The 20,551-nt window shown below is 45.8% G+C and overlaps 1 protein-coding gene across 1 annotated transcript; it reads right to left on the bottom strand.

Annotated features, from left to right (window-relative positions):
* Positions 1–749: 749 nt before the first annotated feature.
* Positions 750–18,183, bottom strand: BAG3 (BAG cochaperone 3). Its single transcript, XM_032191135.1, has 4 exons — positions 17,969–18,183; positions 7,339–7,695; positions 4,898–5,278; positions 750–2,086 (listed from the first exon to the last, which is right to left on the bottom strand). Exons 1-4 carry the CDS (start codon positions 18,140–18,142, stop codon positions 1,313–1,315), a joined length of 1,686 nt encoding a protein of 561 aa, XP_032047026.1. The 5' UTR covers positions 18,143–18,183; the 3' UTR covers positions 750–1,312.
* Positions 18,184–20,551: the final 2,368 nt, after the last annotated feature.

Genomic DNA, 20,551 nt, shown 5'->3' with positions numbered 1-20,551 from the left:
GATTTCCTAAATAATCAATTGCCTTAAACATCTAAAGTTTTCCTCATATGCTGTAAACGTGAGCTATTGTGTGAAAAAAGATTTGTTCGTTTTACAAACAAAAGCCCAGAGTAATTTCTAAAGAGTTCGGTTAAGGCTCCTTTCTCGCTTGCAACCACTCCACACTGGTCTGAGTTTGCTGCTTTCATTTTACACAGAGGTAACCTGAAGTATGTTTTATTCCTTGCTTAACTGTATCTTGCTCATCACTTAGACCAACCCCAATGTAATGCTTCAAGTGTTTGTGAAATGAGAGGATTGCTTCTTAATTGTGCTATGAATACGAAGTGTCTCTAGCTGGAAATTAATACACAGTGTTCAAAGCACTCTGCAAAACAAAGCGTGTTTGGCTGCAACTTCAGCAGCAGTAGTGGTTACAAAAAGGCTAATGAGTTTCTGTAACAAGTTAAGATGTTCTAAAGTTTCTGTAAGGCACCAGCAAATTTCTGTTGACTTCTGATTCTCAGGAACATGAGATTAAAAACAAAACAAAAGCTAAGCCAAATTCTTTCCTCAATCCACGTATGTGATATAACAATGAAATTAAAAGGAAGCAAGTGAATGGAAAAAAGCATATTTTGGTCTTGGTGAGAAAGCAGCTGTCTGACTTCAGCTACAATGGTGTACCAGAAGAAATATGTATGTTTAGAAGAATATTTGAAACCGATTGCTGCTCTTACATTTCCAGCTCATAAAATCACAAGACTAAATTAGGCTTCTATAGTATTTTATTTCCCTCTTAAAATATAGCATTGAAGTCCTGCACACATAAATATCCCTACAGTTTCTTACACACTTTCTATCCATCGTTAAAGTGCCCAACTGTGAACATGAAAAATAAAAACATTACTGTTAGAGTGGCTACACTTATAGAAGGACTGGTATTCTGTGGTATTCTGACAATGCAGGCCCCTGATTTTACAAAAATCACCTGCAGAATACACCCTAACCAACATGCATCAACATTAACCCTGAAGTCATTCCTTTTTTTGTTCCCCTCCTCCCCCCCCCAACTCAGCTGATCTAAGAGAGTAATTTACAGGGTTTATTTTTGAGACATGTCTTTTACATAGTGTAAGAATAAAGGATAAATGCATTACTTTCTTTCTAGCTCCCTCCTTCCCCCACAAAGTGTTTACTGTGTCCCAAGCTGCTATGTTGATTAAAAACCAGTTGAAAAGAGCTCTGGAAATGCATGCAACTTAAAATTCACTTAAACACACTTTTAAGTTATAAAGTCTTGAGAGATTTTGTTTTTAATTTCAGCAGGTGACTAGGGTTCCGTTGGATTATTAGGTGTGTTTGTCGTGGTGGCCAGATTGGTAAACACTTCTTCCTTCGTTTCGGGCGGATGCCTTTCCATTTCGGTTTGCTCTTTACCATCTTTATTACTGGTATCTCCCTTGCTCTTGACTACCACAGGTTCAATTTCCATGATTTCCTGTGGGGGCTTAGGCTCTGGCAAGGTAGGTTGAAGTCCATCAATTTGAACTGGTTCTGGGACATCTTCTGCTTTCTGTTCAAGTCTTTCCAAAATGTTCTGGACCTTCCTTACACCATCTCTCCTGGCCTGGCGCACATCCGCACGACCCTCGGGGTCCACTGAGTCTAGGGCTAGCAACTCTTTGGTCAAATACTCTTCAATCATCAAGTACTTTTTGTCAGTTTTCTTGCCTTCAAAGGAGTCGACCGCCTGCTCAAGCATTTGTACTTTCTCCAGAATTGCCTCCACTTTCAAAACACCAGGATGCTTTTGAGGTTCTCCTGTTTCCATTGTCTTCTGTGGTGCAGTTTCTTCGGGAGCAGGCCTTTCCTGGGGGGGAACAACCTTAGCTGGGCAGGGAGCCTTTTTATCAGCTTTCTCTGCCACAACGGGAGGCTTCTGGGGTGGTACTTTCGAATCTGGTTCTTGGTGGGTGACCTGAATTGGGATATATGATGAAGGCACCTCGGGTTCGGGTGGTGGGACTGCTTTGGTTTCTGTTTTGATTTCAGGTGGTGGAGATGGTCTTGGTGGCTCTTGAGGTGGGACTTGCTGCTGAGAAACCTAGTGAGGAAGACAAGTTTGTGTTGAAACAAAATAAACCATGTTCCTTATTCCATTTAAAAAGTAACAAAATTGACAAAAAGTCAAAGATTTTAAAAATTATTTTATTTTTTAGGAAAGATTCCTAACTGTGGGTACCTCCTTTGAAATCTCCTAGAAAAACACCTCAATTGTCAGAAGATATCAGTACCTTTTCTTCTGAAATCCAGGCCTAACTGTTTTAAATTGGAATACCCACAGAAGCTACCAGGTGCTTTAGAAAAAAAAAAGCCTCAGCACTTAAAAATGGAAAATGCATTCATTATAGGTTGTTGCCAAGCATTAGGCAAAGGTGCTCCCAAGCTCCTTTTCCCCGTTCCCTTAACTTTTAGGGTGGTCCTGGCTCCTCTCACTTCGCAATGGCAGAGTAAGAACAAGGCGAGTGAAAAAGCTAGGAAATAGGAACGAGCAGAAGGAACAGAGAGAGGAAAGTTTCCCTTCTCCTCTTTCTGTGACAACGTACAGCTTTGCCCATCCAACCCTCAGCTGTGGCAGGTATAAGCAAGCTGTGAACCTCCCCTTCTGCTCCATAGAGCACCGTCCACACTGTGGGGACTTAAACAGAGCCATGTGGCCTTTGAGCCCAACAGAAGTCTTGTTCTGCACTGCTCTTGCTATCCTCAATTAGCAGTGAATTTTAGTTACTTTCCCTGATGCCTGGTGATGAATTTAAACCAAATTTTACTTAACCACCCATTTTCAGTACTTCCAGAAAGGCAATTTCAGCACACTCCAAATGATTGCTCTCCCATTTGCTGCTGTATTTCAGCGTTCTAAAGCACAAAAAGCCCTCTTCAGCAGAGTTCACAGTTACTGTTTTTAAGCTATTACGGCGAGTACTAATACAAAAAGAACCATTAAATTTTGACCCACCAACTCATTAAAATTATCCCTACAAGCAGTTTTGTAAGATAGGACATTAGAGCAAAGCCCCAGCCTTTCTGAAGTCAGTAGGATTTCTGCAGCTGACTTCAGCATCAACATTTTATCCTTAGTGTGTCAGCAACTACGAGCTAGTATTTCTTGAAAAGCTAGCAGTACTTTGCTGGGTTTTAATCACCTTTTGGGCTACTCTCATCCCATTCCTGTTTAAGATATTAGAGTATTGACAAAGTAACTTCTGCGTCCAAATCTCATTACACCATAGCTACTAGAGACAATCCTTGGGATTATTACTGATATAACAAGTCAGTCATCAAATTAGAAATCTCTTAAAATTGATAAGAATTTTGAAATCTTATTGGAAAATTGGAATTCACGAGATGTGTGTTTGCCTTGATCTGCCACCTCCTTCATGACGCATGCACACAAAAGGTTTTTTTTTTTGGAAAGGCAGTAGATCTCTCTCATGGGTTTAGATAGGGGAAGTAAAATATCTACATTTATGTTTAAGCCACATAAGTAAATGGCCCACACTGACAGTGTTACTATTTGCCTACTAAACAAGTAATTCAGTTAGGGAGCTAACATTCTCAATCCTAGAAATAAACTCAACATTTTTAATTTATATGCCACTAATGAAGTTTGTTGTTTTGTCCTAATTTTTCAAAAATCCTAAACTAATTCCACTCCTGTCATTTTCAATGTGAAATCTCTGAAGAGAAGAAATACGGATTGTTGGGTGTTGTACACTCAGCTGTCATATTCCAAGTAAAAGGTAATTTTGTGTTGAAGAATTCTTGACTCTTGAGAACTGGCATCAAGCATTATTCCAGAAAAGAAGATTTACAACTCATCCTTCTCAGGAAGTTATCTGTATTTACTATTTGAATCAAGATTTAGTCCTTCCTTGGTGTTATGGAGACTATTTATAAATAGAATATTCCTGAAATAGGAGAGGTGTGTAGTTTCTGCCTCAAACAGTCTGATTTTTTTGTTTGTTTGTTTTGAGTATGAAGTACTGCTGGTATATATTTGGGTAAAGCTGAACAGCCTACAGGAGTCCTGTAACATCAGTTTCAACAAAATAAAACAAGTAGCACTTTTAAAGTCTAAATATCCATTTTTAAGATCTCTGAATTGAGAGCCCCAAGTGTTATTACATGCAATACAGGATGCCAGATATTGGCACTTAGTGGCAGAACTAGGGAAGAGGAAGGGCAGTCATACTTACTGTGAAATTTATTAGCTCATTAGACAGGCGAAGGTTTGTTTGATATTTTGAAATGCCAGTGTAGCATACACACAGAGCAATCAAGTACGAGCCTAGTCCTACATTATTTAAAGAGTCATTACAAAGGTAGGACTTCTCTGCTCTGAGGAAGTTAGAAAATTGTTCCAGGATATTTATCTATGAGCAAGAGGATGCCTCATGTAGGAAGAATAAAAAGCTTCAAGGCTAGATTTTGATGATCCTCTTTCTCCATAAGGAAATTACTCTGTGTATCTGATGCTCTCCTCAGTGGTTCTGAGACATTAATGAGGTGTATTTACATAGCTGCCACAAATCTCATGGACCTGATTTGCTTTCACAAACATCATGCGGTATCAATGACCTCAGAATAATTACACCAAATTATACTCTGACGAGAAGAAAAACAAACTGTGTTAAAAGTGATTTGCTTAACATATTTTAGTGATCAGACTTCAGAATCCTGATAGGTTGAAAGGCAGCTTGCTGCCAACATTATCTCAGGATCTGTGTGTGTTTAAGAGACAGAGAATGCTTTCTGTGCCACCATGTACCTGTTGGCACGAGCCCATTTTTCAGTTCCAGCCCAGTATGGCTAACCAAGGTAAGTGGCAGGTAAGAACCTTCCCCACTCTACATACCTGGGGTCTGTCTACAACTGTCTGTACTCTGATGGGAGCTGGGGACTGTATCTGGGTGGTAACTCTGGCAGGTGAGCTTTCACGGCTTGATGAGCCTCTCTGAGACACTCTGAAGGGAGACTGCGCTCGTGTTGGCTTAGGCTCCCTGTCATCTGGTTGAATTTTGTGAAACACTGGCTGGTGGGCTTGGTATTCGCTCTGCTGGGCAGGGTAGTGTGTCTTCTGGGCCTGATGGTAGACTTGCGATGGTTGCCTTTGGATATTTTCGTGGATCACAGGAATTGAAATATAACCACGAGGAAGCTGATGGCTTCCTGCGTTGGATCTGCCAGACGACTGAGAGGAAACCGTTGGAGAATCAGGAGCTCCAGGAGACTGAGGCTGCCACAAAAACAAAATCCATTATTAAGTTTTAACCATTTTGGCTTGTAGTATTGTTCATTTCCGAAGCGAGAAGGAGATGGTTGTGGAAATCTGAACTAGTGTTTCCGGCATGCAAAGGATCCACTTCCTTGGCCTCTTTCTTTGCCTCGCTAGACAAACCACAGTTGTGAGAGAGCATCATAATAACAAGTAGAAACCTGAGCTACAGCATTCCCAGCCCTCAAATAAGCAGGGAGTGGATGCTCAGTCAGAATGTTTGCTGCTTTTACATGGCTGTTCCTGTCTAAACCTGTTAAATTTGAGGCAAACTGAAGTTAAGCAAACAAATTATATGCTGCAGACAAAAACAAACCACTAATAGAGGCGCACAAAGTTTACACTTCTGATCCTGATCACGCTAACAGATTTATTTTTTAAGCATGTGCTTTGGTAGCAGGCTTTGGCAATGCACACGTGGCTAATGCTCCCCAAGACCTTCCACCATGCTAGCCCCCTTGGCACCAGGGGTGATAGCTGCGCTAGCTTAGACCTGCTGCTAGCAGGAGCGAGCACTTGTAATACTGCAGAATTCATCTGCTAGCGTGTTTCAGGTTATGGGTCTACAGAATTTGGGGAAAGGCAGTTCATTTGCTCACAGCTCTCTCCCTCCTGCTATGCAAGTCCATCACCTACTTCGCACCAGCTCCAGCATCTATCAGACTATTCTCTGACCACTTTAAGTCATGAAGAATGAGGAAAAAAAAAGATTTCCTGACATGTTTGTTACACGGCTCAGTGAAAGGCCAGGTAAGACTGGAAGTGGCACAGAGGAGAGCACAGGACAACGCAGCTGGAAGCAAGAGAAGGGCAGGCAAGGCAGGAGAGGATGGGGAACGAGACCTCTTCTGGTGCTGGTGAACTGCGCAGCTGCCTACAAAGCAGGAACCTGAAATAAATAAATGCTGCTTTATTGTTGTACAGATCACTGGCACTACTGGCAGCCTTGTCGACGTGGGATTTAAAAGCAAGGTCACAGGCTCTGCTCAGTTAGTGCCCGTGCCACCTAAGTTTGTGACAGCGAGTTCTCTGCTCCTCAGCAGTTGTCTGAGCACACGAGGCACAGCAGACAGGTTGTTCCTGAAGTAATTCTGCATGTAACACAAAGCACAGTCCCAGCTGTACGGTGTTGAGAGAAGGAAAAACCGAGCCTCTTGTCCTGGTACTGCATGGGCAAGGCATCAATAGCGGAGACTGCTGGGAAAGCTGCTAAGAGAATTTTAATTATGTTGTTCAGACTCGAAACAGGTTTTAGAGGAAAAGCTGCCACTGCTGACATGTCAAATTGATGTTTTCAGATTGATAAAGGCTGAACTTTCTGCTCCTCTTACTTTGAATAGAAGTGAAGCGAATATTTCAGTATGTTACATGAATCCCGATTCTGCTAATTAGAGAGAACAGGCCAACCAAAATCCTACCTTCTGAAATGCAAAGCAAGCAGGGTGACTCTCTTTTTAAAGGAGTTTGTGGTTTGAAAGCATTTTAACGTACAACTGAAGGACAGAAATATTTCACCGTTCACTTTTAAAGCTGTATGTAAGTACGTCTACACACTCAATAAAGCTGGAAAGCAGAACAGGGCAATTTCTGAAATGGCCTCAACTGCTAGTTAACTGTCCCCTTGTATTTGTGTCTTAGCTCACCTCACAGCTCCCCACTGTGCAGAACACAAGAGACCTGCCTGTGTTCCCAGTGCGGGGTACCTGCTACAAGCTGTAAAACAATCCTCATCTGCTGCAGGAGGACCTGCACCACTCGGAGGCTCTTTTTTCAGAGGCCATTTACATACACTCGTTTCTGCAGAAATCACTTGAGAACAAAAGCTGGCGATGCCAGAAAAATGTTGAATCCTTACGCCGAAATGACTGTGCACTTCTGCATTTTAATACCCGGGAAGTATTGGGAAAATGTAATCCTGTGGCAGGTTTGGCTTTCTGAGGGATAAACTACCCGTGTGACATTCAGGTCATACATGCTGCAAAGACCTCTGCAAACACACCCTAGCAGTACTGACAAGTTACCTCAGGTCCGTGTGTGGCCAGAGCTTGGGCTGCTGCAGCTGCCGTTGTCTGTCCACATTGTTTATCTGCCTGAGAAGCCTCGGCCGGTCCCCTCGGAGGGGACTCGGGGCCGGCGTAGGCCCCCCTTAGCGGTGTCTGCGCCTGCGCCGCGGTGGGCACAGCCTCTGTCTTGAATCGCTGGGCGCCAGGCTGCTGAGTGTAGAAGCAGGGGTGCTGCTGCCTGCCATCGATGCCCTCGTGGATGACTGGGATGGGGATGTAGCCAGCCCGGAGCTTGGGGTACACCACATTGCCTTCTCGCGCCGGCAGCTGCTTGGGGCTATCGCGAGACGGACCGTTTGCCGACGACTGGCCATCCTAGAAGTTAAAAACATCACAGAGCATTCACTGGTAGCTCAGCTCGATACATCACATAAGACAAAGCAGCACAGCTCGGCATGACAAGTTCGATCGCTCTCGGACCCATCCCAGCACTTTCTGCAGGTATGAGGGAGCTGAGCGGCCTGCACAACGATGGGTTTGTTCTCCCCCACTCCTGGCAGCACCAGCTCAGGTTTTAGAAGCCCTGCCACCTTACAGCAGGTTTCTCCTTCAGCCTGCCTTACCTGCTTACAGCCACCAGCCCGGCTGCCTCAGTGGTGCCTCGCTCATTTACATAGGTGCTTGTAGGACACCAGAGCTGTTTCCTTATAGCAGCTCTCACCCCGTGCTACAGGTAAGACAAGAAAGAAGCTTCCAAGGAAGCCTAATCTTATCAGAAGAGCAATATCTGTTGGTATGGCGTCATTCAGAAGACTACATTCACTTGCAGCTAAGAGAGGATCCACTACAGTACTTAGTAAAGAAGAAGGGAAGGCTGTACAGCAAAATAAGGAGGAAAATGCTGCAAAGCAACATAAAATAAGCCCCTGCGTTGCCCAAGTGCGCTCACTGGACAATGTCAAAGCCCTGGCAAGGGTGGAAGTGGTTTGTACCAAGATCCCTCACAAGTCCTCTAGTAAGTTCTTCCTGCACCGGTCATTCTATTTTGAGGCCCCGCTAGGGCCAAGTTCCAGATGTATCTCTAAGTCAGATCATGTAACAAGCACCTCTGTCATTCAGAGGGTAATGTCATTATTCAGTAAGAGGAGAATTTAATAAGGGGACATATGGTGCAAGTGTTAGGAACCCTATTTTTAAAGAGGTGTTTGAACAGCAAAAATATTTCGTTTATGCAGCTTCTGTACACATTAGTGTACTGATTCATTAAGAACTACTTCAACAGTAGGATTTTGACTTTCTTCTCTTTTACAGTGTCTCTTTAAAAAGGATTTCTGACGAATTCTGTAAGCAGTGAAAACACAGAATAAATGCTACTTTATTGACTTAGGTAAATAATAAAGATAACAAGTACAGAAAGGCAGAAGTTTAAAGCCACGAGCACTCCCTTTGGCTGATTCAAACCCCTCCACAAGCAAAGGAGAAGCCCTGGAGAAGGCAGAGGAGAGGCAGGCCTAGAAAGTTCGCCGGGAGAAGCGAGGTGGTTGGCGTTTCCAGCCGCAGCACGGGATGAGCTCATGCCCAGCGCGGCACCGCGGCAGATGACTCATTTTCAGCTCACTCCGCCGGGAAGCTGCCGAGAGCCAAAGGTCCGGGGGCCTCGGGACCCCAAGGGCCGATAACCGATTGCCCGTTCTGCTTGACCAGCGAAGCCCCTAGTTGCTATAAAAAGGGGCTGTGCTCACACCGAGCGCTGCCAGACCCCACAGCAACACCCGCCCGTGCCCTAACAAGAGAAGCGTTGCAGCGTTTTGAGCTGCTCCGTTTGGAGACGAGCCCTTCGGGCTTCTGGAGCTGTGCTAAGCCATAAATCCCCGTCAAGGCTTCAGCACTCTCAGTGTATCACTGCCCCAGCCTCCACGAGGCTCCTCCTAGGAGCCTGGCCCCCCTTATCTCCATTTCCAGCCCCTTCAGGCTGCCCTTGCTGTGAACCATTTCAGCAGCCTGACAGATCTGCCTCTGCAGCTTCAGAGCAGGTGAAGTAAAAGCGAGCAGCCCTAAACTGAAGAAAAATTAGGTTGGACTGCTTTTTGAAACTCTTCAGTTTATGTCTGAAGCAAATTTTTTGGCAAGTTTCACTGGCCCCCCTTTAAGAACCACAGCGTAAACTATACCCTTGTAATTCCTCATTTGTTCTTACAGCAGCCTATGCTCCTGTGGAAAGTCATCTTTGAGCTGGTTCCAGGCTTTTCCCACCCTGTTTCTGAGGGGTTTTCTGTCACATATCAACAGTAAGATGGGAGCAGTCCGTAATTCAGGAACAAACAGAGCTTTGCTCTCTCTCCTAGCACTGTAGCCCTGCGGCAGGCAGATCGGACAGGGGAAAGGCGCTCTCCTCACCGCCCCTCTCCCCAATCCACGCTGTTCTCCTCAGAACTTAATTAACGCCTAACTCCACACAGGGCTGCTGATGTTAGCCAGTTCATATCACCACATTCTCCACATTCCTCCTCCTTTCCTGCTCCCTTTCTCCGCCTGGTTTCACACATCCAGGAGCACACAGAACTGGTGAAACGCCCTGCATGGGGACGGGGCTGACGAGGCCTTGGTGCAGGCGGCTGAGGGGGCTCCAAGAGGGCCGGGCTCACAGCTCCTGATATGCCCACATATGCTTCCAGCCCCTCAAAAAAAAATAAGGAAGAAAGTTGTTTTGTGCAGGAGAGCCAGTTTCCAACCCTGACAAACAGGTTGGGAAAGAGCTCAGGAGAAACTCGGGTGTGTCTGGGCACAGCGTGAGGGAGTGGGACCAGGCCCTGGAGGACTCCTTGCAGCGCTGGGGACGAGGTGTTTGTGGATCCCCTCTGAACGCTTCAGTTCCCAAATTTCACTGCACAGCCAGCTCAGAGAGCCAAAACTTCCATTTTTGGTTTCTACTCGCCCTCTCAAAAAGATGGCTTTTGCTTGTTAAGTTCACAAGCACATTATCTGAAGCAGCCCAGGAGCTCACACCGAATGCAGATCACCATAGAAGATATCACCAATTGAAATTTCTTTATTTTTTGCTTTAGAAATCTTTGTCCACCATCCTTCTTTCTTGGTTAAATACAACCAGCAGGAACTCAAGTCCTGTTACTGCATTAAAAATAATTCCTCTTTCCCTCACCCAAGGAAAGGAGGAGTAATGAAATGGAGTAATTATAAGCAACAGCGCATTGAGGAAGGTCCCATAACCAGCAGAACCCTACAGGACTCCAGGCAGTGATCACAAACTCTCATCCTATTTAACAGATAGAATCCCCAGAGAAAGGAGGGAGCACAGAAATGCCAAGAACACCCCCAAGAAGCCCAGAAGTTTTCACCAGCCCCAGCCTACGCCTCAGGTGGCTCAGAGAGCCCCAGGAACTCAGCTGCACTGCGCCGTTGCAGGAGCTGCTCCGTGTGGGCCAAGGCATGGAGAAGATGAGCTCGGGAGGCTCCAGAGCAATCCTACCTCGTGGGAAGGGGACAGGCGGTTCTGTCCTGAGGTCATCACCACAGCACGGGGAGGTGCGGCCAGCACGAGTTGTGCAACTGGAAAAAACGCTTCATACCCCCACATCCTACACTTGGCTTCCCATGAGAAGGGCACGGCCAGGAGCGAAGCTAAAAAATCCTCAAACTTGCTCACAGATTAAGCGAGCTCTGACACTGTGCCACCGGGGAAAAGCACAGGAGAGATAGCCTTGCCACCAAGCTCCCTGCACAGCTGTACTGCCCATCCGCATGGACAGTGACCTAATGCCCAGCGTGCTCCAAGGACTGACCAAGTCTTATTACAGAGTCACAGCAACCTGCAGCGTCCCTCTCTGCTTATGTTAGCAAACCACCATGAAGTCATCCAGGTGGCCATGCCAACGTCAGGAAGCTCGTCGATATTCTGCACACAAACCAGGTTACTTGAAAGGTCGTATCAAGCTTGGAGTCTCTCTTTTGAAACTGCTGGTAAAATACATTTTTAATTCCTCTTGCACCAGAATGCTCTGCAGAAAGAAATTAAGTGATTTTGCTACCATCACACAGTAGCATTTTCCTTAAACTGTACAGATATCATCTGCAGTACAGTAAAGCCAGTTTTCCAAAGCATACATACACATAGCATCACCATACCTGTTGCAGAGCAACAGTGCAAATATTTAAGTTATACTTGTTTTGTAAATATTATCCAGCAAAGGAACATGAGTTTTACGAATATTACCAAGTGATAAAGTGTCTTTCTGTAAGCAAGCTGGTCTCCTGACTTCTGTATGGTTCTGAACTTTTAAGCTGCTGCTTTAAAGAGTATCAAGCAGATAGAAGTGCCCCGTTTTCTCCAATGACTGAGAAAATGCCAGCACCTGACAAATTCTGACTTGACAGCACACGCCCTGTGATTTTAAGCCCAGATCCTGTATTTTCCAAAAGCTGGGAGTAGTGCCATCATGTTCTTTCAGAACACAAGGGCAACTGAAGTGACTGAAATATAACAACCAAGTTTTCTCTCATTAGTACTTCTTGGGGAATTACCCACGTGGCACAGTGGAGAGCGATTTGCTCTCGGCGCTGACCCGTAACTTCCCGCTGCTGTTTCAGGCACCGAAGGCTTTTGCATTCTCATTCTTTTACTCACAATTTGTGCTCAAATAAATACACTGAGCACACAGGCATTTGAGCAAGATATCATTAGCTAATGACTGAAGGCAACCATGAATAAGCTTAGCCTCATGAGCTGTCTCAGTAGACCTTCGTGTCAGTCACATCATACAACTTATTTATACACTGAGCTGCTTTTGATGTTTTATTTGCTGAATGCTGCCTTTTATTTCACAACATACACCTGTGTAGGCAAATAGGCCTTTTGTTCTCTCTTGTAATTATCACGCTGTATTATACAGGTATTACATTAATGCATGCTCTAACTGATGGGACACAATGGTGTCATTAGAAACAAACTATTACTAGTAAAAATCGAAGGAGAAATCTAAACCTAAGCCTTTCGGAGCAGACAGCCTTACTGGAGTAAACCTGTTGGCTATCTTTGAGCGAGATCTATTTTGTTTCAGGAGCTGCAACTGCTCTTTTTTGATCACAAAGATGACTCCTCCTCAGGCTACAATGCCGTCGTGGCGTGGCAGGAAGATGTTTTACCTTCATGCCTGCAAGTGGAAGCTGGCCCATGCACAGGGGCCAACCTCAACATGTCCCGAGAGTGCTGCAAGGAGCTCTCAGACAGCTGGTGTCACCCATCCTGACAGCTTCCACGCACAGGTTTGAGGGAAAGCCCTCTGAAAGCCTAACAGGCAGCTCCTCATCCAGGCCCACGAGCATGACGTTGCCTGTTTCCCAATTTCTGCTCGCTGCCTGCTTACCTAAGGAGCAGGTGGCCAAGCTATCGCTTTCCTGCTGTCAGCTGTGAGCCAGAGTTTGGAACACAGAAGGAAGTAGAAGCCTCAAGAAGCAGCAAAACAGTGCCCCATAAAAAAAGAATTAGTTAACTGAAGAGTCAGGAGTTTCATAGGTTATAGCAAGGGCCTGCATTTTCATCTGGATGTCACGTGGCACACAGCAGTTTTCAGGCTTCACTTCATTGAGCAGCAATTTTCCAACGCTATAAGAGCACTTACTTTTTGATAAGTAGGCTGCACCCTATTTATCAAATAAGGCTTTGCTATCAACCATAAAAATATGTTTTTGTGCTACCTGACCTACTGGGTGACGTCAGCAAGTTGCTTCACCACCCTGTGTCTCATTTTCCTGCTTCTAAAACAAAGGAGATAAAAAGGTTTAAAACAGCTTCTGCAAAGTACGTGAAGATGCATTTTTCATCTGTAATTTAGCGTAATTTGTGAACAAGCTGTTTCTTCTGTCAAAGATTTCTATTTAGCTTGGCACAAGGAGAGGCATATCTGCCGCAGAAAGAGGTGGAGACAGCGCTTACCTAGAGAGTGATCCTGTCTGTATACCCCAGAGCATATTGGATTGTTATCTGCCTTATCACGGTTCAAGTGCGAACAATTCTATTTTTGCCATGTGGTTATGGAAAAGTCATGCCTGCGTAGACGTTATAGGTGGTAAAAATAATGAATCCTAGCTAAGAACACTGGCACAAGCATTCTTCCTCTCTCCTTTAGATAAAAGGCACGCCGTGCTGGGACCTGAGCAGAACCAGGAATTAAGGTCTTTCCTACTTTTCCTCTTGCACGGTAGCCCAAACACCGCCATGTTATTCTAGTTTAATTTCAGTTCTTTGTCCTTATTTCTGATCTGACCCACCCCTCATTTTTATTTAATTGTTATCTCTGTAAGTTATTTCCCTGTTTACCATGTTCTATCAAGCCAGGTTTAAAATAGCTACAGAAAGCAGCTTCAGGGAGCTTGGACAAAGCCAGCACACAACCCTCCAGAAGTCTCCTGCTGATAATTATCCAAGTTCTCAATATTGTACATTTTATATATACATTTCTAACCTGGTAACTAATTTATTAAGGAAGGAGTGAACTGTAAACTTGACTGTAACAGAATGCCTATCTGCATAAGTAATATTATATAAATAAATAAAAAGACACTACGGGTAAAACAGAGTTAAAATGTTACTTTGCTGATGTTCCCTTCCCCTAATGTGAACCACTGCAAAAGATGCAGAGGTTCAGAGAAGCTCTACTGAAATTTCAATGCAATTTCTAATTTGGTCTACCAGGAATTTTTTAGTCAACTTGAACATGAGAAGTCAGCACTCAAAATAAGTGCGCTGCTAAAGAGATGGGAATTGAGTGACTTAAGACTTATTTGGGGAAGCAAAGAGAAAAAGAGATGCAACAGTCATGAATTAACAGCAAGGGCGAGGACAGGAACTTCGCGGTAGGGAGCTGTTCCACGAACACTACAGCAGCCATCAGTAATAGATTAAGATGCCTTTCCCCTGCTTTGTTTAGGCCCATACAGCCACTTGCAGCCAATAAATATACCACTTTTATAACCGTTCCCAGACATAAAAGCTCTTCCAGCCAGCCAGGCTCAAACCTACGGCGTTAGTGAGCTATCGATCACCATCAGTGCCTTCACTGCAGCTCGGCACAGTCAATTCCTTTGGTCTATTTTTAGTCACAGCATTTCCCATTGGGTTTACTGCATGTGGGAACATCATACGGAAGGGGCATTGATACATATTTATACAAGCCTTGCTATGTTTTCTTCTTTAAACAGTCTCCTTTGATCAACACTTTGGGGAACACCAAGTAAACAGTTTAACGTGAGACAGCCTCAAGGAAAGTATGCTGCTGGAGGTCAGCATAAGTTAGCACAGGAAAAAAAGAGACAAACATACAAAAATCAATAATCCTCACAAAGAAATTATAGGAGAAACAGTGGCACTGCTAGTAAAAGAAATATGCATATGCACACACTTCGTGATATTGATCATACCTTTAAGATGACTTGCTATTAATTAATTATACACTGGAAAGAAAATCATTAGTCTACCAAGAGGTTTGGGTAGTAAATGTTTTGCAGTCATCTGCAAAGTCATGGCCTATTTCCCACGGGAGTACGGTAAGAGATTTGCTGTTCTTTCTCAATAAGGCCTCCCCAGTCCAGCCTGACACTGCAGTGATTTCATGCAAATGGCTGGGATAAATCTGCACAAAAAGGACACACAACCTTTGTGTGGGTAAATAAGAGGCCAAACTCAACAAGAAAAATGAAAGAACGCCACCTGAATCTCAATATATGGAAGCTACGTACTTAGATGTAAAGCTAAAATCCAGCTCCATTTAAAAAGGTTCTGTCAAGGGTTAAAATTTTGAGAGCCATTTCTTGTTTCACCAGATTATATATCTGGTACAGTTACTGCAGTCAGCATAGTTACACACGTCAAACCTAAGAGCACGTAAAGGAGACCAGGATCAATGATTAGTTAAAGATGGCACTGTCATTAATGCTGCCTCAGCTGGATCACTCAGCTAAAAAAAGCTCAGTTAGCTTAGACCTGTGCTCCATTCATTGCTCACCTGCAGGGCGATAACTCATTTCTGTACCTAGGTCTCCTTAAAAAGGGGATGACTATTCAGCAGAGAGAGTAAGGAGAAACAGCTTGTAAAGGTTTAAGGACCATCATAAAAGGGATCAAGACCACACTTGTTTCACTGATGAGAGCGATGCACCAGTTTGTCTCTGCATCATCATCCTTGAAAAGACATGGTCTGACACATCAAGTCAGCTTTTGCAATTCTCTGATCACTCTTAAACCCCTTAAATTCTCATTTAAAGTAGACTAAGAAATAGGAAACTGAAAAAGCTACTAACACTTCGTGTCTGCATCTGTAATTTTATTCTTTTTTTAACCTGGATAAGGATCAAATGCTTTTAAAAAACACTACTGGATGTGAAATTCAGAGTCATTGGTTAATCCGTCTTCTTTGGCACCATTTAGTTAAGAAAATATTATTGAGGAAGAGAAATACTTCCTTTGGGTCTGATTGTGAGATTCTTTTGCTTAGTATCCCTACTCATGAAATAAACTGGTACTGAGAGGAACTGAAGAGTTCAGAGGCCATTCATTAATTCAAGCAGACACTTAACTCTAGGCTGTAACAAACAGCCTTGCCACATCACCATTACCCACTACTTCTATCACCAGAAGTTGCAACAATTTTCTATTACCACCTCTGGAAGCATTTCCCTCCCCCTGAACAGTCCCAAAGCATACCAATTTCTGCTTATAGCAAGCAATAACAGATTTTGCTGTTTGGAAAAAAAAAAAAACAAGTGTATGCTACAAAACCAGTTCAAAAGCAGGTGCAACTTTCTCTGTAATAACCCTTGCAAGTTGGCAGGAGAGCAGGCACTTTTCATTACCACAGATTTTACATCAGATAGGGCTGAAAATTTGTTTTCTTTCAGGCACCCACTCAAACAGAGCACTGATCCATTAGAGCACTTCAAATCCTGTTTTCGTACAATTATTAAATGCAGCTTAGAAGTGACTTTTCTCCTAAATGGGCTAGTTTCAAGTGGCATTTCCATAACAAAAGCCTTTGAGTAAATAGCATGCTTTTCTGCTCTAGAATGCTTTAAGGTTGTAAAAAACATGCTATTTATTATTTTTATGGCACTAACAGCCAGTGTTAGTAGGTACTTCATTACACCAGTAAGACAGCAGCTCCAAAAAGGAGTAAAAGCACTTTTCCTTACGCCAGTCTCACTACTCACATCATCAAGTTAAGTTTTTCTAAGATTTCTGCATTATTACTAGAACTATGGAGTTCATAATTCAGATGAAAATGGGATAAGGGATGTATTTCGCCCATTTCGACTCACTTCCTCAATTCCAAAGAGCACCTCGTGAATGCAGCTGCACCAAGTTACCTGGCTGCATTCTCGCTGCAGGATGCTGGAAAACCACAGCCCCTTCATTTCTTTTAAGTCTGCGCTCATAAAACGGGCAATTAGTGTTTTAACAAATATTACGTTCTTTTATTTCTTCAGTGCTTTGATCCTCGTGTTTTATACATGGCTACAGGGGGAAAAAAATCAAGTTGTAATAATCATGTTGAAGACACGTTTTGAAGTTACCAGGTGTCTTCCGAAGGCTGCCCGTGAGATGTCTGACACACAATACGATGTGGGGGGGAGGCTTATTTTTAACATGGCAGCCCAGGCAGCACTTTTCCCCCCACACCAAGCAGCCTCAAGCTTCTCCTTGCCCAAAACACCAAAGCAAGGGCTGCTGTCGGTATTAACCCAGCCATGAGCCATGTCACGATGATCAAAGCCCTTTGCTGCCAGCTCCTTGGGCTCCACACACCACATCCAGGCAGCAGCCAGCTCCTGGGCACAGCAGGGCCTCGTCCTGACAGCGGTGACAGGCGACATTTTAGGTGGTGAGGACGGCCAAAGGGTGCTGGGCTGCTGTGTGTCACCACAACCCGCACTGTGTGGTGGCAGGAGCTGTGGCCAGGCTGCCAGCTCGGGCGAAAGCGACGTCGCCGGTGGAGAAACGCGAGAGAAGCCCACGGGAATTGGTTTTCCACCAGGCTGGCAACTTCTCCCGCGGCTCAAGTTTCCAGCACTTTCTGTCTAGTCATTGCCTTAGGAAGGCGCTAGCGCAGGGCAGGCGGCTCTTCACTTCCGAAAAGTCGGAGTTTGGCTGGAAAAAGCCGCGCCTGAGGGCCCCGGTGGATCCCAGCCCCGCTCCCCTCAGCCATGGACATATTTGGACTCGGATGGGATTTTCCCCGAGCACACTGGCTGACAAAAGTGAAGCAGAGAGCGGAGTGACTGGGACAGCTTATAGCCAAAAGGAAAAAGGGAAAAAAGAAAAAAAAAAAAAAAAAAGGAATGAAGATCTTGACAAGCCCAGCGCGGGCTGCTCTCAAACGCTCTCCGTCACAGCCAAAAAAAAAAATAATTAAAAACAAATAAACACGCAACAAACGCTGGGACTTGACCAACTTTCAACAAACCCTACAGGGCCGAGGTCTGGGGTGATTTAATGCACAAAAAAGGCCCTGCAGTGCGCCGGAGCCGAGAGGCAGCGCCTGCCCTCAGCGCAGCGCCCTGCGGGGACCCCCCCCCAGCCCGACCCCTTCCCCTTCCCCTTCCCCTGCCCCTGCCCCTACCCCTGCGCCCCCCGCCCTACCTTGGCCGCCTCCCCCCGGCGGCGGGGGTCGTTCCAGGTGGTGGTGCGGCTGTTGTGGTCCACGAAGAAAGGCCAGCCGGTCTGGGGGTCCACCTTGATCTCCCAGCCGGGGGGCAGCGGCTCGGAGCCGCCCTCGCTTTGGAGCAGCGGGGAGTGAGCGGCGGCGGCGCTCATGGTGCGGCGGGGCCATGCGCCGAGTGCCGGGCGGGGAGCGGCGGCCCCGCCGCTTTATCCGCCGCGGGGCGGGGGGCGGGCGGGGGAACGGGGCTGGAAGTGTCTGGAAATCGCCGCCGGCCGGCGGAGGAGGGGAAAGGGGAGGGGACGGAGGCGAAGAGGAGGAGGAGAGGGAGGGAGGGAGGGAGGCGGCCGAGCTGCCCGGCTGGAAACTTCTGGTGGCCTCCAGCGCGGCGCGCTGCTGCCGGCTGGGGGTGTCCCAGCAGTGAGGGGCAGCCCCCTGTGGGCGCTGGGCGGGGGTTTTGGGTGAGAAATGGAAGAAATAAGGGCTGCTGCGGGACAGGGAGAGCATAGGTGTTGCTTTTCAGGCTTGGCTGCTTGGTTGTCCTCGCAAGTGGCGGCCTGCAGCACAGGGCCTGAGGCAGGTGCCTCTTGGAGGTTGCTTGGAGCAGGGCGCGGGGTGAGCGCCGTGTCCCTCACACACCGGCATCGCCTGCTGCAAAGCTTCAAGGAATCAGAGGCACGCATTCCTCTGAGATAGATGCTCAAAGTATCTTTTGCTTTGGAAAATGCCGCTCGCACGCCCCTGGGGAAGGCAGGACCTCATCCTGCTTGGGGCAGGACCACAGATCCCTTGATACGCCTCGACGCTGATACTGCCGCGTGCCCTGACACTGAGTGTTGTTATCACGCCGCCAGACCCAGCCCTTGCTCAACCCTGCGCCATCATTCCCCCAGCCCTTCATCCCATACACTCCCCTGGATCCACACAGTTTGCCATCAGGAACTGCTTTTTCCATCACTGCTGCGTGCCTTTGACTCAGAAGTATCGTAAACAGATTGTAGTTTTCAGTCTTCACTTTCAGATGCCAGCATTGCCATCATCATTACTGACTTACCCATATCCTGTATGCACACCTTGCAGCCAGTCTGGCAGTGTGGTGCCAAGCCCTCGACATGCCTGCTACCTGTCCTGCTCCCTCAGTGCCGTAAGATCTCCGCTCAGCCTCACCAGTGTCAGCATTTATCTCAAAACACCTCGTATCAGAGATCTGCCCCGCTTCCGATCTGTAAAAATCTGCAGAGAAATTTCACTGTCTCGTAACAGAAAGAGGCGCGCTCTCACCATATGTTCTCTGTGGTGTTTGGGAGTCCTCGCCAAGCCAACAGCAGCAGCTGATTCCGGCGTGGGGGACACAGATGTTAAAAGGTCTTGCAGGAGAATGGCTCGCGTAAGCCGAGGAAGTGATACAGATGGGTTTTGTATCTGATTGTGTAAATAAAGAAGTCAATGGGTTTCTTTGTTTTGCTGCAGCTGATTGCTAACCATACACTTAGCAGAGTTAATACGAAAGGTCAGCAAGTAGGTGAAAATAAAAGGAAAATGCTAAGGAGTATGTTAATTAAATTCTTGTCTGTGACAGGTAGGTTTTAACTAAAAAGGCTTTAGCTTTAAAGCTAAAGCTGCGAGGACTCCCAGGTAGGTGGTGTATTTCAGGGCAGAATAATTTATGGAGATGTTCATGTAAGGAGTACTACTCAGCAAGAAATCTTGGGTTCAGGAAAATTTCTTTTTAAGATATGCAAATTTATGTAGTCTCTGGCTAATTTCAGATGAGACTTCAAGCTGAGGATGTATAATATATTCCTTTTCAGAAGGGACAACAATCAAGAAGCATTTCCTATTTTCTGCAGAGACCGCTGTCTTCTTCATGTAGGTGCAAGCGCAGCGCTCCTGACGTCTCCAGGTGCATACCTGCTTTGCATATGCTGGGGAACCAGTCTCAGCTCTTGCTTTGGGGTTTGCTCCAAAATAACAAAAAACCATGTAATCAGAGTTGCTCGGAGTTAATACTCTCTTCACAAATCTTGAAAATGGGCTCATTTAATAAAAACATCATACGATGGGTGAGCAATTGGCTAACGGGCAGGGCCCAAAGGGTTATGGTAAATGGAGCTGCGTCAGGCTGGCGGGCGGTCACCAGTGGGGTCCCTCAAGGCTCCATTTTAGGGCCGGTACTTTTCAATATTTTTATAAATGATCTGGATGTAGGAATAGAGGGTATTTTGAGCAAGTTTGCTGATGACACCAAACTTGGAGGAGTTGTGGACTCAAGTGAGGGCGTAAAGGCCTTACAGAGGGATCTGGACAGGTTGGAGAGCTGGGCGATCACCAACCGCATGAAGTTCAATAAGAGCAAGTGCCGGGTCCTGCACCTGGGACGGGGAAACCCTGGCTGCACGTACAGACTGGGCGATGAGACGCTGGAGAGCAGCCTAGAAGAGAGGGATCTGGGGGTCGTGATAGACAGCAAGTTGAATATGAGCCAGCAGTGTGCCCTGGCAGCCAGGAGGGCCAATCGTATCCTGGGGTGCATCAAGCACGGCATCGCTAGTAGGTCAAGGGAG

The sequence above is a fragment of the Aythya fuligula genome, chromosome 7 (genome assembly GCF_009819795.1).
Source record: "Aythya fuligula isolate bAytFul2 chromosome 7, bAytFul2.pri, whole genome shotgun sequence".
In the NCBI taxonomy this organism is placed as follows: Eukaryota; Metazoa; Chordata; class Aves; order Anseriformes; family Anatidae; genus Aythya; species Aythya fuligula.
This window is presented reverse-complemented; position numbering and strand designations above follow the sequence as displayed.